The sequence below is a fragment of the Lichenostomus cassidix genome, chromosome 2, assembly GCF_008360975.1.
Source record: "Lichenostomus cassidix isolate B80296 chromosome 2, HeHo_3.0, whole genome shotgun sequence".
Taxonomy (NCBI): Eukaryota; Metazoa; Chordata; class Aves; order Passeriformes; family Meliphagidae; genus Lichenostomus; species Lichenostomus cassidix.
The window spans coordinates 101,538,285-101,562,674 of NC_139482.1; the positions used below are offsets into that span (position 1 = coordinate 101,538,285).

Consider the following 24,390-nt stretch of genomic DNA (forward strand, 5'->3'; position numbering starts at 1 on the left):
AATAGTTTGTGAGACTGACCTTATGCCAAGTATCTGTGTAGAATATAACATGGAGTGTAATAAAAAATGAAAGCTAAATTATTTGTACCCTCTGAGACATCTTGAATCCAGCCTGTTGCCTGCTCTTACTTGGTTTTTTCCTCTGCTTTTGCTGTTCAAGGGACTTGGCCAGGCCAGTGTCAATGCAGAGAAGGTTATGCAGGAGAAAAATGTGATCATTGTGCATTCGGGTATCGGGGCTACCCAAACTGCCTGCGTTGTAACTGCAGCCTGATTGGCAGCATTAATGAAGATCCATGCACAGAACCTTGTCTTTGCAAAGTGAGTACTAAACTGACTTTTTTTTTGCCAAAATTGAGTCTGTGTATTTGTTTATAAACTAATTTTTAGTGGTGAAATTACTTCATTAACTGGGGAAACCACTTCCTTTATAAGAAGTAACCTGGTGTGACTGTACACCTGACAACCTAAAACTTAAAATGACTAATTATTCTCTGTACTGAAAAATACGGTAATTCATGTTGAGTAGTTCTGTATGTTACTGACACAACATTTTCTATAATAATGGGCCAGACCGACATTAAAATGAAATAAAATCTGTTCATGTGTGAGGCAGTCACAGAGAGAATGACAGTATGCCTAGCTGGGTTAGGTTTTAGGAATGAGCTGATAGTTCTCTTCAAAGCCAATGATTGCTTGTAAACAAATGTTGTGTTTAAAACATCTGCTTTGTGTGAAGAAACAGCAGGCATTTGGAAAGAGCTATTGGGACAATTGCACTAGACACATGTATGAAATATGATTTAATTATTCAATTACAAAATATAAACCATAAAAATGTTTAAAAAGAGAGCAGGTTTGCAGCATTTTATTTTTTGGTAAATATCCAAACCTCTTAAAATGTCTTGCAGTTGTAGATTCCACTGAATTTTATTACAAAACTCTGTTAATATTTGAAGAAGTTACTTAATTTTCTGAACCAAATGTTAGCTAGTAGTTTATGTATTTGTTGCCAAATATGATAGTGAACAGGAGCCAAAAATAACATGGTTTGTATGACAATTCTTCTGAAAATTTAGTCCTTTTGCATAATTCATCTGATCCAGAATATCAAACCTATATAAATAAAAAGAATCTGGAAAAAAGAAATTGCTCCAATCACCCATTTAAATATGAAACAGGAGATACATGCCTGATTTGGAGCAAGAATAACACTATATCAGCCAATGCAGCTAACTAGTGAAAATTTTCATATAAACTGGACTAGAAACTGCTTCTTTTCAGTGCTACTGTGGGCATGAGCCTGTCATACAGAATTTTTAGGCCAGATCACAGAGAGTGTCACCAGCCAGTGGACCACCTATAGAGATGAAAGGAAAAGTTGTATGCTCCAAATATCAAATGAAGGAGACAGGATTTCTAAGCCTTTGCAGACTCTGTGAATGCAGTAGAAAAAAGCTATTCTTTTTCTATATGCTGCATTTTGTGATATTTGATCTTTCCTGAAACACAACTTTTGAGGTGTAGTCATATGGTAAGATTTTTATTTTTCATTAGGAAAGAAATAATTTCTGTTTGATAATGTTACAGAGACAGTGAAATATGTGATCCAAATACATCCTGAAGACTGAGAAATAAAAAAGCTGAAAAGAGCATACAAATGCTATTCCTGTAAAACTCCAAGGTTTTAAGATCTCATTATCTCAGGGGGCACTTTGCCTGAGATTTTCCCCAAGTTTGCATATTAACAAATAGAAGCAGCCATCCTCAGCCTTTGAATCAGAATTGGAGATCATAAATTTTTAATATGCTTTGCAAACACAGGTTGTACTTTGCTTACAAGAACATGTAACCTGCCAGTCTAGAGAGGTCTTATGTAAACTTGACATGCCAAACACTGTTCCAGAAGAAAAAGCTGTTGGAAGTCTCAGATTTCTCTCTGGTTAGCCTGATATTTGCTCCATAGGACTAAATCTGGTGTAAGTCTGCAATCTGGAGTGATTCTTGTGACTGAAGTGCAGCTACCCAGGTAAGAGCTGCTGAATTTGGTCCACAGGCTTAGCATTTCACATGGCAATGCAGAGATCATTCAAAACAGTAAGACAGTTGTTCTTTATCTGTATGCCCTGCAGTCTTGGTGTCCTAACCATGTGTATCAGCGAACTTTGAGTGGTGCTCTGTAAAGTTCTCTGCCTTTGCAGTGGAATTCTCCCATAGTGGAAACCAAAGGTTGAGGTTGGAGCATGCTGTCTGTCCAGGTCATGTCCTGATATGAAGCTAGGGCATTATCAGAATCTTGTCCCTGGCAGTAGAAAATGTTCTGTATCTTACTGTGTAAAAAAGCCCATGGAGATCTACTAATTTACACAGCTCTGTGGACATTTAGCAACTATTTTCTCTGCTGATTTGCTTGTCAGCACCAATTGTCTAAACTTTTGGAAGAAATAGCCACTGATGGGCTGTACAGATTTTACAAGAAAGAGACATTGGGTGCACAGTTTTGGATTTCTTTTCTCTGTAAATCCTGCATTGAAAAGGATGTGTAGCAGTATGCTCTGAACTACCCAATTTGCATGGCAGAAGACCAGCGAAAGGAGCTAAAGGAGTGGAGCACCTCTACTTCTGGAGTCGGAATTTCTGGACCTTAGCCAGAGCATGTTGGGAGGAAGAATTTCCAGCTAGAATAAATAAGTGTGGTGTTCTTCCAGGTGGCAGCAGTAGTGAGGATCACAGTGTAAATACTAAGAGATGATTGAGAAACCACTGGTTTCTCATGGTTGAAAATGGCTGTGGTAGCTACAAGAGCCTGGCCTTCAAGGTGAACTTTCTGGATTCTATCTGATGAGCTGTCTGAAAGGTAATCCATCTGGATCCAGAAAACAGGAGATCTTCTCTCCAGAGCAATCTACAAAATCAAGCTACAAGAGAAGTAAACTGTCAAGCTGGCAGAAGCTTTTCAAACCCTGCCCGTGTATTGAAAGTTAACTGCAATAGAACCTTTGCCAGGGCTTGTTTGGATTTTGATGAACTGGCAAATTCTGATGAACTTTTCCAATCAGTTTCAGTTTTAAGCTCTGAGTCTTATTCAATAATCCTGCTGTGCAGAAATGTGTTTTCTTTTATAACCTTCTGAATGCTCTTATGCCTAAATCCCACCTAATCCACGGTATTTGTTACCATAATAATGCTGATACGAACCAAATGTTATATGCCTTTGACAGGAAAATGTAGAAGGTGAAAACTGTGATCTCTGTAAGCCAGGATTCTACAATTTGCAAGAAAGAAATCCTCAGGGCTGCACAGAGTGTTTCTGCTTTGGCGTTTCTGATGTCTGTGACAGTCTTACATGGCCCATCAGCCAGGTATTTATATGTTATGTCCATGACCTAATATTCTTTCCTCAGGCAGCTGCAAAGTGTACTATATTTCTCTTTGACAAGTGCCCAAGTTAGCTGCAAATTCTGGTATTTGTCTCCTTACAGAGGAATGGATTTTCAGTATCATTCAGCAGCTGTGAGGTAGTCAGCAAATCATCCCAGTGCAGGCTTTGGCCCCACTAGCTTGCAGTAATATCAAAAGCATTGGCTAGTGGAGGCTGCAGTAATGCACTGGGAAAATTAACTTTTTTCTGACTTAAATTTTTCTTTTCATGCTGGAGAGATGAATCCAAACCTGTTTTCTTGCTCTCACACCTATTGGACAAGGCTAGAGTGACCTCTGGCAATATGGCTAATACTCTTCCTTAGATAACAGTGTTTATAAATATCACTGTCTTCTGAATAGATGGTTCTTGAGTTATGAGGCTTTGGAGACATTATTTTCCCACCAAATTTCTTCTGTATCTTTGCAGAGCTACCCACACTTGGGTCTCCTGTTCTGTGAGCCAACAAAAAGGGAGGAAAACACATAAAATTTACTGAAATTCTAAGATGACTGTATAAAACTCTCTCTGTGAGAAGAACAAAGTTTGCTCATCTTGCTCCGTCTTCTGGGACTGTAGTTTTTGCTTTCCTGCAGCTCAACCCTGTCTATAAATAGGGACAGTAGGCCTCGAAGCCTTTGAAGTCCTGTGTTTCTGTCTCAGGGAGTTGCATAGGTATAATGTTAATTTTTTTGGAAGGATGAAAATCACGCTCATTATATTTTTGTTCCTCTCTAATAGAGAGGTGGAGACTTATCCTATTCAGAAGTGGCATATTTGCATGTATTGGGTGTCAGACTTGGCTAACGGAAGTGTTCTAGATCCATCAGTCTGAGTAAATATCTGGGAAGAGGTGAATGCTTTCTCAGTGACACAACTGCCTGATTTCCATTAATATTACTACTCTTTCCTGTAGATATCAGACATGACTGGATGGCTTGTTACTGATCTGTACAATGCAAGGAGTGTGCAGCCTCAGCGAAGCCAATTTGATGGACCCCGTCAAATAAGTATTAACAACACTGAGGCTGTGAAAGTACTGAAACATACTTACTACTGGTCAGCACCTGAGGCATATCTAGGAAATAAAGTAAGTACTCAGCTAAGCAGTCAAAACCTCTTCATCGTTTCTCTGTATAACCTATTGCTATAAATATATAGTTCCTGTAATTAAAAATTACACATAAACCATCATATTACCAAACTTCTCAATCTGTCTCTGCTCTTTAAATCAGAGTGTTCCTGTGCAGACATTCCCAGTACCCTATTTTTGATCTTTGAGTTTATCCATCTCCCCACTTCCTTCTCTGCCTATCCTTGACACAACATAATCTCTCTAGACTGATTTATATGCTCGTATACCCTATACACTTGATTTCCACCCCAAAACTTACACTCTTCATTCCTTGTCCAATCACAGTAGATGGGACCATTAAATTCCCTTACTTGCCTCTTGGCCATCTTTGGTTTTCAACCAACTAGTCTTTAATTTTTGCACTGGTTACTAGCTAAAGCTCTGGGTGTCCTAGTTTTTGCAGCAGAATCACGGAATAGTTGAGTTTGGAAGGGACTTCTGGGAGTCATCTTGCCCAATCTCTCTCCTCAGGCAGGGACACCTAGAGCAGGTTACCCAGCACCATGTCCAGCAATTTGCTTCTGAGTATCTCCAAGGATGGAGACTCCACAACCTGTCTGAGAAACCTGTGCCACTGCTTGGGTACCCTCAATAAATGTTTCCTGATGTTCAGCAGGAGTCTCCTGTATTTCAGGTTTTGGTCATCTACTCTTCCTGGTACTGGGCACCCCTAAAAGAGCCCAGCTCCATCCTCTTTGCACCCTCTCTTAAGGTGTTCGTATTGAGATGTCTCTGAGCCTTTTGCAGGCTGGACAGTCCTGCTGCTCTCAGTCTTTCCTCATATAAAGGATGCTTCGGGCTCTTAACCACTTTAGTGGCCCTTTGTTGGACTCTTTCCAGCGTGTCCACCTCTCTCCTGTACTGGGAAGCCCAGAACTGGAGTTAGAACTCCAGCTGTGGCCTCACCAGTGGTGAGTAGAGAGGAACCTTGCAACCTTACATGTAATTATTTTCAGTCCAGTCTTTGCCCATGCAGCCTTGTTTGTTAGTTTGGTGGCACAGTAAATGAAAAGAAGTCTAAGTGTACCATTAAGGAGTAGCTTTTGTTACAGAGCAACACTCACTCAGATTCTGATTTCTTATTAGTTTAATATATATCTTACTGTTGGTTAACTTACTTTGAAGTAGTCAGCAGCAGTTGTGGGGCTAAGAATCCTGAAAAGGGGGAGTGTGGAATGTGAAAGCTCTGACATGCTGTGCCCCTTGGCTAAGATGATAGTGCACAGCTCTGCTGTCTGTTGAGAGTCCTGTAAATGTTTCACTGAATGAGGGCACTTAGCTGAATCACCTGTAGAGCCTTGAGCTAGCTCTCACCACCTGCACAGCAACAAGCCAGCTCTTGTCCCTGTGCTGACACTCATGGCATGTTAAACTTTTCCTGTAAAGTGGTATTTGTAAGCCTACAGTTGTCTTATAATTTGGACATTGTACTGACCTATGTAATTTCTTTGTGTTGGCTGGAGGTTATCGTGTTGTTAAGACTTTGCTTTTTGTCATTTCAGCTCACAGCTTTTGGTGGAGAATTGAAGTATACAGTATCCTATGACATCCCAATGGAGAGTGTGGACAGTGATATAGTGTCTAGTGTGGATGTCATCATTCAGGTGGATTTTTTTTCAGCATGTTACTATTCAGACATTATTAGGAATCTGGGGTTAAAAAGTAGTATTTCTATAGTAGTAATTTTGTCAATTTAAAATCCCTTAAAAGTCACTATGAAGATTTTATTATGACTAATTTCTCTGCCTTCCTAATCAATTTGTCTGAAATTGTAGGTATACAATAGTAGTTTTAAATGCTAAATACCTAAAATTTAGTCCGTCTGTAACTGGGTGAGGTGTCTATTACCAAAAGTACATAGTTGTGTTTACAAAACAAATTACAATAAACTGGAAGGGCTTACATTTATGAAAAAGAGGAATATTCTTGCTGATTGATTGCTTTTCTAGATTTATGTTGCAATTAAAAAGTAAGGCTGTATATTCAATCCAGGCATCTCTAAAACCATTATTTTTAATATGTGCTTAGCAATAGAACAAAGGAGAGAGGTGATTTTATTTTGTAGAGGTGTTTGATTTTTGCAACTTAATTTATTCTTTTACAAAAGAATTCTGAAGTCTCTGAACCGAGAGAACATGGGATTATAGTCTCCTTCAACATGGGAAATGTTGACCTTTTACTTACTTTTTCTTAGTGCAAAAAATTTAATTTGATTGCCTCTCCTCTGTGTTACATGGATGTATACTTGACACCAAATGTAATTGCTTAATAAAATTTACATGCAAACATGGAAAATACTTTCTCTGTCTTTCAATTTCAGGGTAATGGGCAGATGCTGAGTACTAGAGCAGCGGGCTTGTCCTTACAGCCATATGAGGAGTATTCTAGTTCAGTGAGATTTGTATCAGAGAATTTCATAGAGTTCAATACAAAAAAAGCAATAGACCGGGAAATGTTGATGACTGTTCTGGCAAATGTGACCCATCTTCTGATCAGGGCCAACTACAACATTGCCAAAAAGGCTGTGTACAGGTAAGTGAGATAAAATATTCAAGTTAATCTATATACTTCTGTTGTTTTTCTGCATATGAATCATGATTCTTAGTGGCAGTATTCCTGAAGTTTCATGTTAATAGTTTCTAGAAAACATGTTGTTTATTGAATTTTCTCCAGACCAGTCTTGTCCCCAGATTGCAGTCATATGGAATGTGGAAAAGGGCATTTAATTTTATGAATATCTGATAGCACGAGCACTCTTTTCTGCTTAAAAGGAATACTGCATAAAAGCCTTATTACAATGTCTGTGTTTTTTAGAGGGAAATGTCTCCAAAACTCTCTACAGTATGCTTATTTGGGTATGTGCCAAGTTAATCCATGACTGACTATTGAAAATCTGTGAATAAAGACATTGATTGTAATTTCATTTGATGTTTGTTTGTGGATGTTGTTGATACTCATCTCTAAGGGAGTCCTTAATGGGAAAATAAGGCTGTAATGGATTAGCTGATCATTCCATAGTCTGAAACCAGCATTGGCAGTATCTGTGTCAGACCTTATAGATCTTTGTATTACCTGTTCTCCAAGATGCAGGAATAAAGTTGTATTCCTCTCAAGGGAATCAGCTTCATCATTTACTTAATTTCCTTGGACTCACTGACAATGTTTTTTCCTCATTCCTTAATTAGATCATGGTGCTAATAACACCAAGGTTATGGACTCAAATCCCTGTATGGGCCATTTACTTAAGAGTTGGCCTTGATCCCTTTCAACTCAGAGTATTCTGTAATTTGGTAGCATTGCATGTCAATAAAATAGGAACTGATACCAAATTTGCTTTGTGCACCCACACCACTCCAGAGATGTTTATGTTCATTTAGGGATAGTGTGTTCATATTTATGGAATATTTGTAAAGATTTCTTACAAAAATGTTACCTGTGGCTGAGAAGAATGTCTCTTTTAGTAACAATAATGATAATAGGAGGAAGGTACATCTACTCCCAGAACTGCAAATGCTGTGCTTAAGAGTGTGATCACAGACTTTTTATAGAAGAGATTTGTGCCTGTTCATCAGCTGTCGCTGCCAGGGAGCAGTGTTCGGTGGTGTTACCTCCCCAGAAGCAAACTGTCCTGTTGAAAATCAATTTTGGGGAAACAATTGATGTGATGTTTTCCTGCTTGACCCTAGGCTGGACTCAGTGACCCTGGATACTGCAAGTGCAAATGTTATAGATCTTTCTTCACCACCAGATGTGGAATTCTGTGAATGTCCTCAGGGTTACACAGGAATATCCTGTGAGGTAACATCTTACAGTGTTTTGGTTATGCAAATTATCTCCTGTTGAAAACCATCTAGGTTTTAAAGGCAGGCTGCCTTTAATTATATTGCCATTAAAGTATATGTTCTGTGGTGAGTTGCTGCCTGCTACACTTTACACAGTCCTGTAGATACTTTCTTTTAGATACTCTAAGTGGGATTTTAAACTTATTTCTTGGATTCTTTTTCATGGCACTAAAAAATGATGATGCATTTCAGAATATCAGTGTTGCAGAGAGAGCAGCTGTGAAAGCTCTGTGAAGCTGTTTTGAACTTACTCATTAATAGCACTTTTTCTGGATCTGGATCATGTACTGTTTATTTCTGTTATGTGCCATTAAGTTTATGGACGCAATAAGGAACCTTAGCAGGCAGGAATATTAGCTTTTGGAAGAACCCACAAGGGTGAAATGCATTGTGCAAGGTGGTGTCTTGTAGGTCTGTGCATAGAAGATTTAGAGAGGCACAGTCCCAATGCAGAACAGCAGGAATGATTTTGACAAGGAATTTCAGTATGAAGCCTTGAGTCATAGCATTGTTAATGATTCTGCAGAGGTGGTAGAACATCTCTTTTTTATTGTCCCATAATAAAGAATTTCACATATTAAACCACACAAAAGTTAACTTTCATGCCTTCAGGGAACAAAGGGATTAATCAAAGTTTTATGGAGCTAATTGTTATCCCCTTTATCCAGTGCAAGTAAAAAACAACCACCAAAAAAGATCTGCAGTGACATCAATAGGGCTGAATGAGCATTCAGTTACCACAATGTGAATGAGTTGGATGGTGGGTGGTCGGTAGTGCACTCTTTGAAAATGTTTTGATGTATACTTCCAACACACATGATGCTACTGCTTTTTTCCTCTTCTTTTTCTTTAGTCCTGTCTCCCTGGGTACTACCGTGTGGATGGAATACTCTTCGGAGGTATTTGCCAACCCTGCAAGTGCAATGGGCATGCAGCTGAGTGTGATATTCATGGTGCTTGCTTTGTAAGTCATCCTTCAAAGTGTTCTGTGTTTTAAACATCTGTTTAGGAATTAGGAGAGAATTTTGACTGTGGGAGACAAGTTTATGGTGTGCATAAATTTCAAGCTGTATGTAGCAAGTGGTTTTTTTGTTCGGTTTTCATTGTTTAGTTCAGATTATGTTTCAGGGCTCCATTATTGTGTTTTCCAATACAGAGTTTGTTTCAAGTTATTGTTTCAAGTGGGGAATAATCAGAACTAATACAAAAATGCCACCATATATTGGCTGATAAAAACCTTTGCTTGCTGCAGGTTCCTGAAAAAAACAAATTTAAGCAGTGTATATCTGGTTTTGGATAGATGTGCATCTTCCATGACTAACATCAATGGAAATTGCACATTACTTTCTGAAAAGAAAATTTAACTCTCAAATCACTTCTGAAATTTAAAGGTCACTGGAATAAAATGACTAAACACCAGTAAAAACTATATAAGTTTGTTATTGCAAATGTGTCCAATATGCAAAATACAGTATGTGTATAAGTAGTGTGGCTGGTTTCATAGAGTAAAGTATATTCTAAAATGTAGGAAAAAACAGACAGGATTGTTACATCTCAGGAAAAAAAAAATCAAACACTTATTTTCAAAGTTCTAGGCTGTACTTCATGGCTTGAAGAATGGTTTCCTTGGATGTCATACTGCCTGCAGACTGCTGTAGGAATCCCTCAGGGGCTGAAAAACCAGCAAGAGAAAACACAAAGATTTTTTCCATGTCTCACAGGCTTGTCAACACAACACAACAGGACCTTTCTGTGATCAGTGCTTGCCTGGCTTCTATGGAAATCCATCCCAAGGAACAGCTGAGGACTGCCAGCCCTGTGCGTGTCCTCTGAGTTCTGCTGCAAACAAGTAAGCTTCTTATGCAAGACTGCCTTTTGCATCTTCAGCAAGATCAGAAAGTGGGAAAAAAATGTCATGAAACGTGAAGGAGAGAGGAAAGGACTTTTTTTCTTCATCTTCATTTGACTATATCTCATAGAAACACTGTTTTTCCGGGGAGACGAATACATAGACTAGGCAGACAGAGGCTGAGTGAACTGGTATGATTTTGCATAGTGGTTGAAAGTAATAATTCAGCCTGTCCTTGAACTTGGCAGCAAAATCATGGTTATCTTCCATGTTGTTCCAGAAAACTGCAGAAGGACAGAAGTGTTGCATGTGAAAAAAAGGAACTCAGTACAGCAATTGCACTGATGTGCTGGAATGAGAGCCAAGTTTTTAGGAAGTTCTAAAATCTCCCTTTAAAAAAGAAAAAACATAAAGAGTTTTTGAAATTTTTTTTTGACATACTGTAATGTTGAAAGCATTGATAAACTAGAAAAGTTTGCAATTGTGTGGTTATATAGATAGGTACAAGGAAAGATGGATATTGAATATTTGTAGAAGTCTTGTGATTCTGTGTATTGGTACAAACGGCCATAAATTTTGTTGATAGTTTCAGTCCTACTTGCCATCTGAGTGAAGAAGGTGGAATTGTCTGTGACAAATGTCTTCCAGGCTATACTGGCTCTCAGTGTGAAAGGTATGTACGCTAATTTTGGGTAAAATATCTGTATCATTACTATCATTAGCTGTTCATCATCCTATCTTCCTTGTATTGCTGATACCACATGTACAGAACATTATCCTTTCCATTTTGTCTTTCCTTGTAATACAGAGAGACTTTTGATTAAAATTTATTAGGAAATACTCTCTTCAGTGGGGAGAGTGTATGACATGACCAAATTCCAGCTGATTAAGTTTTTAAACTCTGATGCAGGTGTGCTAATGGTTACTATGGAAATCCTCTTATGCCTGGACAGTCGTGTGCTCCTTGTGAATGCAATGGCAATGTAAACCCTCAAGAAGAGGGCCACTGTGATCCCTTCACAGGACAGTGCCTGAAATGTCTGGGGAACACAGGAGGTCACCACTGTGAAAAGTGTGCTGATGGGTATTATGGGGATGCAGTGATTGACAAAAACTGTCGTGGTAAGTTGTTATTATTATTACTACTCTCAACATTTAAAGAACACAAAAATGAGGTGTTCATGTGCAAAATGGATGAGGACGTTCACCTTTGCTGAAAGAGTTAATCTTCAAGTTGTGAGTTGGCAAGTGCAGGTTGAAAACTGGAGCTGGGTTAGGCTGAGGGAGGGGAATGTATTATGTTCGGGTTTGACACTTGGTGTCCTTGGAACTTATTAGCTTGCTTAACGCTGTCCCTCCAGTGATGTGCTGTACACATTTCCTACTCCTGAATGTCACATATAGGGCTGGAAGAAACAAATTTCTCAAATACAGCTATTCAGAGGTGGATTTTTTTAATGTAGTCCAAATGCACAGGCATTACTGTAGGAAATTAGCATCTGTGGGATATAAACATGTGAAACACATTTATATACCAGATTTTGAATTCTGTGTGATAATGAATGCATATAGATACACATTAATAATTTTTATTTGTTTTCTTTTTGTCTGAATACAAGCCTGTGGCTGTCATATGAATGGTTCCCTTTCAAGTACTTGCCACCATGAGACAGGCATCTGCTCCTGCAAATCAAATGTGATTGGAGAAAGATGTGATAAATGCTTGGTGAGCAAATATATTACCTGTTGCTAACGTATACATTTCTTCCCTTCCTCTTTATCTGTAGATGTTGATTTGAGCAGATACAGAGAATAGCAGCAAATATGTTCAGGGGAGGGGGGCCTGTTGCTGGAGTGGAGACCAAAGTTTGTCTGCAGAGGCTTTGTCGTTGAAAATTGCTCTGTATGTTCTTGCAGATGTGAAGCTATGTAATTGATTCAGCACCCTCCTGCATAAGGCTGTTCAGGCTGATGCTGACAGTGTGCAGTCAAAAACCACATCAAACACTGTTAACAAACCTGAACAGATCCTAGAGCTGTGCTTCTGTAAAATGGAGTCTGAGCAGGGAATATCTGAAGAAATGTGGTTGGTGATAATAAATACATCATGGCTGAGTGCCAACAAGGGAATCAGCTGAAAGACAGGCCTGTTACAAGAACAAGTAGATATTCACTGGTGATACAAACCAGCAGTTTCCAGCCTCTAAGTGTAGAACTGCCTGAGAGACCAGAGTAGGAAATCTGTGCCCAGTTACTGCCTTTATGTCAGCCCAGCTGAATGACTTTGAATCCACTAGGTCACTGACATGCTCTGTTCTAGGCCTTCATTCATTGTGACAAGTACCTGTGCATGATCAGCACAGCCCATCCTCACCTCAAGCAAGTCTTTATATTAGAATAACATCAGACTTCAAAACATAGTGTCTTACTCTTGAGATTAGAGGACCACAAGAGCATTTCAGGGTTGGGTTTTTTCACCCGATTGCGTATTGCTTATAGCTGGGAACAGTGAAGAGATAAGGCCAGGGAGGCTTCCCACAGCAGTCACACACTGCTGGCCAAGATTCATGCAGGTCAGACATCATGGAGAGTAAACAAGAGAAAACAAGAGTGTATATTGTAGCGTTTTCAAAAATTTATGAAACAGAGCTCAAATCTATTTATTTCTTGTCCAACAGAATGGGTATTATGGCCTGCTGAGTGGGCTTGGCTGCATTCCCTGCAACTGCAGTCAGTTTGGCTCGGTCTCCGAGGGCTGCGATCATCAGGGGCAGTGTCACTGTGTGCCAGGAGTGGCTGGAGAGAAGTGTGATCGTTGTGCTCATGGCTTTTACGCATTCCAGGATGGTGGCTGCACACGTAAGCTCTAATCCATGATCCTTACAGAGTTTGTCTGGAATTTCTTTCAGCACTATTTGTATGTTGAACTCTGGGAAAGGTCAGTTGTTTTGATGACTATACAGAAGAGTCTGTAGGAAGGTCTACTAATTCTTTGATTAAGCTGGAGAACAAAACATTGCTTATTGTGTGGTTCCTTGTAAAAGGTGGTGACTATGAAATAACTCATAAAGGGTGCATGAGAGAAATATTACATCCTCAATGGCTCCTTTGTCTCTTTATTAAAAAACTCTTCAGTCCTTCAAAGAGAATAAAATCTTCTTTTTTTTCTGTAGTTGGGAGAGTGAAGAGCTTCTATTCCTAAAGATTTTTACCTTATTTTTTCATTTAACTCTTAAATATATGTTTCATACTTTGATGAGAAGTCATTGACTCTATTTTCCCATCATCACCTGGGTGTGTACAATTTTTAGTCATGACAGGGAAGAAAATGTTCATCCAAATTGAGAACATGCCATCAAAACCTAATTTGTCATGTTAATAAGATGTCCTTTTCAATACAGTATAGCTAAAGGAATGCCTACCTTTTCTCCAACAAGACAAAACCACTTTTTCTCATGCCTCAAATAGTACATTAAAATGAAATATGCAGTGAGATTATGTGATAAGATTATGTTTTGAAATGAATATACTTTGTCTTTACTAAGAATTAAAGATCTCTTGGGTACCTTTAACCATTTCAGTATTGGAAATTCCTTAAGTGTTACTAAAAAAATTATTAAAGCCACTTCTCTGAAATTCTGCTTTTTAACTGGAATAGTATTTTGGTTCTTAAATAGACAAGTGCATCCTGCAGTAGTTAGTTATGACAAAAATAGTTACCTATCCCTATTATTCAATAAGCAATTTCTGAGATTAATCCTTTCACCTGCTTGAGAACATTAGCATATCTCCTAGTAAGTTTTGTGTCCTCAATAATAGAAATGCTTTCTACTCCAAAGTAATTTTATTTGGTTTTGTTTATTCCCCTGTGAGAGTGCAGCACTGCTTTCTAAAACACCAAACAGGCTAAGTCAAGAAGCAGTAATGAACTTCCAATAGAAAGATGAAATGTCACTGTTTTGTTTCTCAGTGATTAGGGATAGCAAGGAGTTCCTAGTGGAATGAACAAATGTACTGCATAATAAAAGTAAGACTATTGTTGGTCTTGTAGTTGCTTCCCTATAGTAAAGTGTGGATAAAGTTATTAATTCTGTCCTGTTTCTCTTGCAGCCTGTGACTGTGCTCATACTCAGAACAACTGTAACGCTGATTCTGGCCAATGCATTTGTCCCCCTCACACTCAGGGACAAAAATGTGAACTCTGTGAAGAAAACTACTGGGGACTCTCTCCTAAACTTGGTTGCAAGGTATGTTAGGCTGAATGAAAAGCCATGGCTGTTAAAAGCAATTTGCCTTACTCAAATGTCAGAATTGGACTCTTGTTTTGAGAACCATGATCTCTATTCTCTGTCTCAGTGTTAATGCAAAATGCTCACATTAAAACAAAAAACAGCAAAACAACACACTGCACAGTGTTTATTGAAGAACCTTCTAGGAGGACTGACTTTGAAAATACTATCAGAGTGCTTATTCTGGATAGGTGCATACCTCACATTAAAATTGTGAGGTGTGTTTTCTGGCATTTAGGTGTTTGAATAGTGGTACTAAACCTGATTTATAGCAGCAAGGGGCAACCTGGAACATAGTTTCTCTGCAAATCAATAAGTGGTAATAGTACAGATTTAAGAACATTTAAATCTAGCTTGTCTTGAAAGTTACTGCAGGCATTTTTTCTTAAAATTTATAATTAAAAATGGTATAATGTAGTTAAATTTTCATGGGTGGAACAGTGGTATCTCCCATTATCTTCATCTTTGTACTTATGATTAAGCAATAAAATGCCAAGTCAGTGCAGATCCAAGGAATAGTAATCATTTATGCCTTTAGGTTCATGCAGTAAATTCCTATCTGATATGGCATTGGTCCAAACTATTTTATAAATGTTGAGATTTTAAAAAGCCTCAGAATGACATGAATGTAATGGGTAATTTCAGTGGGTAAACCACAAATACAATCAACTTGATCTGTCAGTATATGCAGTAAGTATTTAAGTGTCAGCCAAATTACATCTTTTTTCTGTCTTTAATTTTTTAGAGTAAAGATGATAAAATAGTCCTAATAAGTCTTCAGAGTTAACCATCTTAGTGATTTGTAGCAACATAGTTGGCAACTGGTCTTTAAACCACAGCTTTGTTGCTGCAAATGCAATGTGCTGGTCCTTGTGCATTTCCTTTGAGGTGCTTCTTTCATAGGGTGATTCCTCAGCACTTACCAATGATCAGGTGAAATTAAATATGCAACTGCTCACTTCTGCTAAGTTGTTTATCATTCCTTTTGGTTACAGCATCACAGTTAACATGAATTACTCCAAGGTATTTTAGATACTTTCTTGGTACAACAAGCAAGTGATCTGTGATCTGGGACTATTACCTGTGATCTCCAGGTAATAATCCCAACAGAGGCTCCTCTATGCTGCATAGCCAGATGTGGTAGGTTAGGATCAGGAGCAATGTCTTCTGGCAAACCCAGGAGAGACTCTTTGCGTGCTCTCTACAGGATGAAATGGTGGAGATGCTCAGAAGCCCAAACTGCCTGGTTTTGCAACACAGAATGCATAAGTAGTTACTTCATCTGGCTCTGTTTCTAGTGGTTTTCTTGGTATTTAGCATCCATTTCTGGGTGCAGAAGTGTAGCAGAGCTGTAGTCTTGTTTCATTACAATCATTTTCACGTGTGCTGCAGCATGGTGCGTTGTGCCTTAGAGTCTTTATTTATCTTTATCACAAGTAGATAGAGATTGAATACATGTAAATTATTACCATTATTGTGATTCTTAGAGTTTGATGTTCAGAGCTATGATGTTCAGAGCTGTGGACCTTTACTGGTATCTGGGAGCCAAAGTTGTCAAATTGATTTGCCACAAAGTATATTAAATGGATATTTATCTTTTGTCTAGAGCAGATTACTTCAACTCATTTGATTCCCAACCAATATTTGGGAATCAACAAAGCTTCTGATGTTTTGCCATCTGCTGTTAACCGGAAATGCAGTTCTTTGCTGCAATACAAACCAAAGAACCTTATTTCTGCGTGGAATTTCTTCCCTTTTATTATTGTATTGTTATTACATTAAATTTATTTTTTAAAGCTCTGCTATTTATGAACATTTCTTCTCTTCATCCAAGGCTTGCAACTGTAGCAACTCTGGTTCAGCCAATCTCCAGTGTGATGTACTGACAGGTCAATGCCAGTGCAAAATTGAATTTGGAGGACGAGACTGTTCCAGATGTGCCTTAGGCTACAGGGACTACCCAGACTGTGTTGCCTGTGACTGTGATTTGAGTGGAACCAAAGCAGTGGTGTGTAATGACACTGAAGGAGTTTGCAGTTGTGAAGAAGAAACCGGCATCTGCACCTGCAAGGTACTAAGCTATTCAGCCCCTCCTGGGGAAGCATTAGGGTTTTCTAGACATTGATTGCATTAAAGTAATGGAAGATATAGGGCTGAAAGGATTTGAAAAGGCAATCTGCATGATCTATGAGTACACCTAAATCAGTGCTAAAGGATTTTCTGTGACAGTACTAAACTGTTATTATTAGTCGGGAAAAAATGAAAAGCAGTGAAGTTTTTGTGCTCATACACTTGTTTTTCTTAGATTCGGGAACAACATATTAGTTCAGATGATATAGCCTGCTTTTTTAAAAATTTAAATTGCAATGATAGGAAGACACCAATAAATACGACATTGAGAATCTCAGTGTTTTTTGAAATACGTTCATGTTGCAAATTCAAATTCATTTCCTATGCTAGAACCAAAGGCAGTGCTTAGGAATGACTCAGATACATCGATAATAGTGAAGTCAGATACTCTTGTATAAAAAAAGGGGAAACATTAAATACACACACAATCTAGTACAGAGTTTTCTGAAAAGGTGGGAATCTGTTCTTGAAAGACCGAGTGATAGAAAACTTGCTTCAAGATAGCAAATGCATGCCTTCAAAGGCATTTCTCCAGTCTCTTATTAAAGGTGCCAGTGGGCCCTGACTGCAGATTTGGGTGTTTCTCGAAGTTCAGCTCACCAGCTGGGAATTGTGTGCAAAACCAGACCGTTGGGAATAGGTCCCCTGATTCCTATTCATACCGAGCAATTTATTTGGCTTTTGGAGCTGATTTTCCAGATGCATGTTTGGGAGAAAATTCTGGTTTGAATTGAAATACAATTTGATATGAAAATAATGAAAAAAGTAATGTACTGCACAGTAAAACAGAATACATACAATAATTTCTATTCTGCTATGTAGTTTATATAGCAACTAGTGTGTCTTCCAAAAAGTATCATCTTTCATGTTGATAGTGAAGTATTATGAGTGTGCTGTTAATTTTTTTTTTTTTTTAATTTCCTCCAGGAAAATGTATTTGGTCTACAATGCAGTGAGTGTAAACCCGGAACTTTTGGTCTGTCTGCTACCAATGCACTAGGATGTACTCCATGCTTCTGTTTTGGGTTGTCCACATCTTGTTCAGAACTAGAAGACCATGTGAGAATTCCTGTAAGTAAAGCAACATAACTACACAGACACAGTTTGCTGTTTTCCTCATGTTAGGTGTGCACATGTCATGAACCAGGCTGAGTGTCACTGGCTGGCTTACAGGGGCAGTGGCATAGGTCAGAACAGAAAAGAAAGCAAATGATAAGTGGTCATACTCTTACTTCTGAAACCTTGTGTTTCACTCTTCACTTCTTAAAAAAGTAAATATCAAATGTCCCAGTTTTTTGGGGTGGGTATTTATTAGCCTAAGATGGACCACTGACTGTTTGAAAGAAGCTAAAATTGTAAACAGTATATTTTTCTTGAATGAATCTCTTGCTCTTTGTGTTGCAGATAACATTAACTCCAGATCAGTCCATTCTGCATGTAGTAGCCCAAAGTAACCTGACTGGAACAGTGGAAGGAGTATTTTCACAATTTCCTGATGTTTTATTGGATGCTGCCATAGTCAGAAAATACTTAAATACAGAAACATTTTACTGGAAGTTGCCAGAGCAGTTTCAGGGAGACCAGGTAAGAACATTAAATAATTAGAATTCTTTGCCAATAACTTTGTTGCCTAATAGACGCTCCTTTACTGTAGAACTAACTTTATCTTCATAATATTTTTCTGTGTGGTTCTATTCTTGTAGGTCAGAACATTAGAACTATTCAGTGATAGAACTTATTTATAGCAAGCACAAACAATATTTTTACATTACTCTTTACTAACAAGATTTTTCTTGACCCTGTAAATTGGTAACACCCATATTTAATTACTTCAGAGATTCTGTAGGGGGGGGAAAGAGTGATATATTTGGTTTCATTTTAGAAACCTGAAAGACTTTTTAACCTTGGTGCTAGAATCAGTACACAGAGCATGGAATCAGTATTGCTTAGGAATTAAATGAAAATTGAATGCACACCTTGAAAGAATCTAGGTAAAGAAACGAAGGCTGCTTTTCAGAAATATGCATTTAACCTCAGTGCAAAAGCCACTAAGTTTAAGTCAATTTTCATGTTTTATTGCCAATTCTTCAAAAACTGGCAGTTTTCCAGTCTACAGATGAAGTTAAAATATTTTCAACTAGTAGCTTGAACCCTAGAATAAATAGTAGTAATCATTTTTAATCCAAACAGCTCATGACCTATGGAGGGAAGCTGAGATATACTGTTGCTTTTTATGCTTTGGATGGCTTTGGAACCTCAAATTTTGAGCCACAGATTCTAATGAAAGGAGGTCACACCAGCAAGTTGGTCATCTATGCAGATATCCCTTCTCCAGAAAATGGAGTAAGAACTGACAAGGAAGTAGAAATGAAGGAGGTGAGCCAAAACACAGGAGCAACACAGTGTTACCTTGAAGTAAACTTGAATGCTCATGTTTTAATAACAAATGTTTCCCTAGGATTCTTGGAAGTATTTTAACTCTGTGTCTGATGAGCCTGTCTTACGCTCTGACTTCATGTCTGTGCTAAGCAATGTTGAATATATCCTTATCAAGGCAGCTTATGGCCAAGGATTACAGCAAAGCAGGTAAAGCAACCTCAGATTGCATTTATTTATTGTATTGCATTTACTGTAATGTACAAATAGCCCCAACTGAGCTATACAGTAAACACTTACCTCAGAGAAATTTGCATTTTCCTATTTATGACTTTTGATCTTTCTCTGACAAGAAAATATTTACGACCTTTAATGGCAGCAGAATCCCTCTTTAATTCTTTCTGTTAAACACTAACAGAAAGTCTTTGCTCTTTCTGCTTAGTTTATCTCTGCTGCTTAGTTTGATAGCAAAGCAGACAAAGAAGCACAGGCTGATGCAGTGTTCTGCAGGAGTGATGAGACAGATCTTTTATATTTTCTAAATTATTTCTTTTACATCTTATTTTTATAGATTTTTTTAAAAATTTTTTTTTTAATTGAAGGACATGGTCCCCTGAGTTCTTTGGTTTATATCAATCTAGTTCTATCCTTTAGCTTTACCCACTCTGGGCAGTGGAAGTAAGATAGTTTTACCTTGGAAAAGTAGCATTTTACTGCCATTTTGGGCAGAACTAAGTTACTAATGAGAGGGAGAGGATGGGATATGGTCATTGCATCTGTCAGTCTGGAAACTAGCAAGACAAGCAAAGGTACATCCCCTGAAAACCCAGTATCTGTACATTCTCACAGCTCTGAAGAACTCTGATTCCATCTCCAGATGTTTTTGATTCACATGCCTTCAACTATTGTTTTGTTAGCTCTGTCCAAAAATTTGGCATGAGACAAATGTAGTTGTCTAATATTTCTGAGGAAGAATTACACACCCTTGCATGGTGGGTTTGGCAAGCTTTGCAGACCAATAGGAGTCAACCTATGTTGTTTTAAATAACATCAGATGTGTTTAATTGTAGGTCCTTAAATCCTATAAATAAGTAAAGAACCTTCAGTTTCTGAAATATTTGCATGGGGAATTAAGGAAGGGGATCATGGAAGATTATGTGTGGTAGCCCTGATCCTGAAGCATAAAAATGGGGTTTTTTTGATCTTGTTTTTTGTGTTAGTGCTTCTGTAGATGTTAACACTCTCTTCTGTATATGTCTTGTAGAATTGCAAATATCTCAATGGAAATTGCAGTCAAGTTTGGAGAAATGCATCTAGGCAGGCCTGTAGCTCATCTTGTAGAACAATGCAGATGTCCTGCTGGTTACACTGGATTGTCCTGCCAGGTACAGAACCCTTGAATCCTTTTTGTGTGTCTAATAGTGTGATAGTAAAAAAAAAAAAAATTACTTAAATGGCTTTAATTTTTTTGTAGCTGCTGATAGCTGTGATAATTTTTTAAAAGTTTTATTTTATTCCACTTATAACTAGAGCTGTGCTCCAGGATACTACAGGGGAAAGCATACAGAACCTAGTGTAAAAGAACCTCACACTCTGATAGCACCTTGTGTGCCATGTCAGTGCAACAACCACAGTGAAACCTGTGATCCTGACACTGGAAAGTGCTTGGTAGGTACATCTTACATATTCTTCTGTTGATTTCACCTGGACAATACAATGGCAGTGACCTATTGAAGGAGTTTTGGGGAGAAGTGTATGTCTGTACAACTTAGATAAAATGAGATTTTTTTCCCCTTACAGCTCTGAAAGATGGAAATTCTGAATGGTGTTTCCCTTACAGTCCATTCAGTAAAATTTGCAAGGTTTGGGGGCACTAACAAATATACTCAAAATCATTAACTATTTTAGTTTTAATTTTACTTTTAAAATTACTTGTGTATCTGTTGAGTTTGCCTGTTTTTCTGTGAGACTTTTTGGGCTTCTGGACAAGGTCTGCTTAGGCACACACAAAAAGAATTAAAGGAAGCAGCTAGCCATACCACACCACAGACTTAAAGGCAAATTCTTTCTCTCTCAGGAAGAGAATCCTCTGGGCAGCCTTATATGAGGCTTTTTTAATGCCCAGAGACTAAAGTATTATAGGGATATGCCTCAACTAGGTTGATTTTTCTCATTTTATCCCAAAGGTTGCAAAAAGGTATTACACATGAAAAACACACTGCCTCTCTGTGAACAGCAAATTCTCAGCTAACCAAATAAGGCACATTTAGTCTGTACCCTGGCCCTGCTCAATATTTCTTCCTAATTTTTTTCCAGTTGTTTTGTTTTTCCAATGGTGAGCAGGTTAGTTCAAAGTCATCTTCTGCTGAATTCATTCTTGAAGTCAGTTTTATGTGAATTTTCTCAGTCCTTCAGGCTTTTCTAAGCCATTCTTTTGCTTTCAGGTTTGTCCAAAAGTTGTGTCTTGTGAGTAAGATCTCAGGTTCTCACTTTTACAAGGGCAAAATGCATAGGTCTTTCACACTGGTGAATATTCATCATTCCTCCTCTTAGCTTCTTGTTGCAGGGTTAGCAAGTAGCCTATTTCTTGAGATTATTACTTAGACATTTCCAGCTGAGTGGTGTAGGCAAGAGAGCTGGTTTTCACCTCTGACTTCTGCTCCCATACAATCAGAGATTGCATTGCTACTGGTTACTCTTGTCAGCTAACCTAAAACACACACTAGCAAGTATATGAAATAATGAAAAAAAATAAAGGAAGGTAAAAAGAAAAAGTGTGTGGAGGAAGCAGAAAATTATTTTTGTTCACTCTGGAGACTAGTCAGTTAAATTGTGCTTATAGTACCAATTTAGTATTTTAATATTAATAGCACTAGTTATTGATCAGTACTCTTAAATTAAGTGTAGTGTCTGTGAATCTTAACTGTGGATTGTCTTTGATTTAGGTGTTTCAGCATTTGCTGAAACACTGAAACTGAAACCCCAGGTATTCTGTTTCATTTTCCATCAGATTTTATTTGTTTGTTTGGGGGGATTTTTAGATTTTTTGTTTGGTTGGGGTTTTTTTAAGATTTTTTGTTCTGTACTGTGATGTCCTGGCCTGAATAAGATTAATGGAAGCAGAAATACATAAACCTTAATGGAAATTTAGAAAAGAAATTAGGTCAGCCTGCTGAAGGGGCCTTCACAAAGGAGAAAATATGCTGGCATTCTGTTTATTTTTGCATAAAAGGTTCCTCCACTCAGAGAATGCTGAGCAATGGGGAGTGACATGTAGAGATGATTGTTGGAAACTGTACACATGTATTGATTGGGGGGTAGATAAAGTTACTCCTGTTGTTTGTTGTTGTTTTAAATGATCTGAATTCCTTTTTGTGTCTCAGAACTGCAGAGATAACACAGTTGGTGATTACTGCAGTGCTTGTGCCCCAGGCTACTATGGGAAAGTAACTGGATCTGTCAATGACTGCTCTCTTTGTGCCTGTCCCAGAGCCAACCCTGTTAGGTAAGCAGAACTTACTAAATCCAACGTACATTTTACCATTCTGTATTTCTTGTGTCATGTGTCCAACCTCTTACTCCATCTACTCCTCCTGCACTTTGACAATAGGACTTATCATTACATGTTCTTAATTTTGAATCATTTGAAAGCTGCTTATTTTATTTAGTAAATGGAGCTTACATTCTGAGTTGTTCACAGCTATTGGCAACTGTGAAATTTTAAAATAAAAAAATTCGATGATAGATGAGTCATTTTTTCTCTAAGACTAGAACAGACACATAGACTGTTTCATAGATAGTTGACTAAGTTGCTGTGACATTGTTTAGTTTCAAATGTGGGTCTCTTTCTTCATTCAGAGAACAGTGCTTTTGTATTTACAAAAGATTCAGGCCATCCCCACTCAATGCAGGAACTTTTCATGAGATCAATCCCAGGGAAAAACAAGTACTCTTTTGTGTGAAATGTATACGTCTGCTTGTTTGGTAGAGGAACAGTTAACTTCGTATTTTGAAAAACAAAATGCTGTGCAGGCTGTTTTTTCTTCAGAAGCTTAAAAAGAGTATTTGTTGTTTGCTTTTGTATATTTGAGTCAGAATGAGAAGCTAGCAATTCTGGTGTCTTCATGCAAATCTCGGTTAAATACACACTACAGCCATATCATACAGCATCATTTTAGATTGTTTTATCTTTTAAAAGGAAGGCTATAATGTGCTCTAGCATGTTACACAGCAATGGAGCCATATTGAGAAAGCAACCTTAATGCAACTAATTTAAAGTACAAATTCTAGAGCAATGCATCAGATTAAACAGAAGATACTGCTGCTTACAGTGTTTAACCTGTGGCTGAAAGTGTTATCTGTCTTTGTATGGTCTTTTATTTATATGCTAGCAGGTATTTGTTTATCCTTCCTCCAGTTTTAGTCCCACTTGTGTCCTGAAAGGTGTTCAGGATTACCACTGTGATGCTTGTCTCCCAGGATATGAAGGACAGTACTGTGAAAGGTGAGTTACGCATGATGTTTCCATTTTTCCCAACTCCCAAGAATGGTTTGGTTAATAATATGAGCCCTATTTGTACTCAGAACAGATTATTCATTGTTCATAAATAAGTGTAAAAATGAGTGCTCAAGGGCTTAGAGTGATTTGTTAGTGCTGAACTATCAATAAAAATCCCCTATCAGTGAATGTAACACCTGATGTTGTGATGAATATCCCCTGATGTCCAGTGTGCCATTCCCTCCTGTGCAGGTGCTCCCCTGGCTATTATGGTGACCCTCAGCTCCCTGGTGGCAGCTGCCATCCTTGCCAGTGCAATCCAGGCGGTTCTGTTCACGGGAATTGCGATGGTGTCACTGGGCAGTGCCTCTGTAAGCCAGGGGTGACAGGACAGCTCTGTGAGGAGTGTGAGCCCAGGCATCTTCTGCTGGAGGAAGAGTGTGTTTGTAGGTGGTTTTTCAATTGTTTCATTTCCTGATGGGCTTTGGTTCGCTGTAAAGATATTTATGAGTGCACGGTTATTCCTTGGATGGGTTTTTGATGTTGGGACCTGTTCTTTCTGTGAAGGAAAGAAATCTTAACAACTTACTATTTCTGTAAAAAAGAGAGTTTTGGAGGAGATATTTTCTGGAGGTCCCATCCAGCCTCAATTGTTCTCTGAACACAGAGAAACTACAGGAGAGATCATAACATCAGACAAGCAGTTAATCCTTAAAATGGCTTGTTCAATGTTGTGAACAAGTTTAAGGAAACAATTTTAAGACTTTTGCTGATTGTATAATGCATTTATTTATTGGAAGATCTTGAATTCCTATGTCATTGACCCTTTGGATGTGAGGTTACTGTAATA

The 24,390-nt window shown here is 38.1% G+C and overlaps 1 protein-coding gene across 5 annotated transcripts in view; it reads left to right on the plus strand.

Moving 5' to 3' along the window:
• The window catches only part of LAMA1 (laminin subunit alpha 1), a 98,154-nt gene that overhangs the window by 40,557 nt on the left and 33,207 nt on the right, over positions 1-24,390 (plus strand). For all 5 annotated transcript variants that reach the window (XM_085052580.1, XM_085052581.1, XM_085052585.1 and 2 more), the window contains exons 10-32: positions 161-321; positions 3,222-3,362; positions 4,338-4,511; positions 6,059-6,160; positions 6,877-7,088; positions 8,243-8,354; positions 9,252-9,362; positions 10,120-10,247; positions 10,834-10,920; positions 11,158-11,369; positions 11,867-11,973; positions 12,926-13,106; positions 14,358-14,494; positions 16,371-16,607; positions 17,594-17,737; positions 18,071-18,250; positions 18,857-19,042; positions 19,125-19,252; positions 20,307-20,427; positions 20,573-20,710; positions 22,426-22,547; positions 23,460-23,546; positions 23,793-23,986. In XM_085052580.1, coding sequence (XP_084908706.1) covers positions 161-321; positions 3,222-3,362; positions 4,338-4,511; positions 6,059-6,160; positions 6,877-7,088; positions 8,243-8,354; positions 9,252-9,362; positions 10,120-10,247; positions 10,834-10,920; positions 11,158-11,369; positions 11,867-11,973; positions 12,926-13,106; positions 14,358-14,494; positions 16,371-16,607; positions 17,594-17,737; positions 18,071-18,250; positions 18,857-19,042; positions 19,125-19,252; positions 20,307-20,427; positions 20,573-20,710; positions 22,426-22,547; positions 23,460-23,546; positions 23,793-23,986 — 3,402 coding nt within the window. The remainder of the gene's footprint in view (positions 1-160; positions 322-3,221; positions 3,363-4,337; positions 4,512-6,058; positions 6,161-6,876; positions 7,089-8,242; positions 8,355-9,251; positions 9,363-10,119; positions 10,248-10,833; positions 10,921-11,157; positions 11,370-11,866; positions 11,974-12,925; positions 13,107-14,357; positions 14,495-16,370; positions 16,608-17,593; positions 17,738-18,070; positions 18,251-18,856; positions 19,043-19,124; positions 19,253-20,306; positions 20,428-20,572; positions 20,711-22,425; positions 22,548-23,459; positions 23,547-23,792; positions 23,987-24,390) is intronic.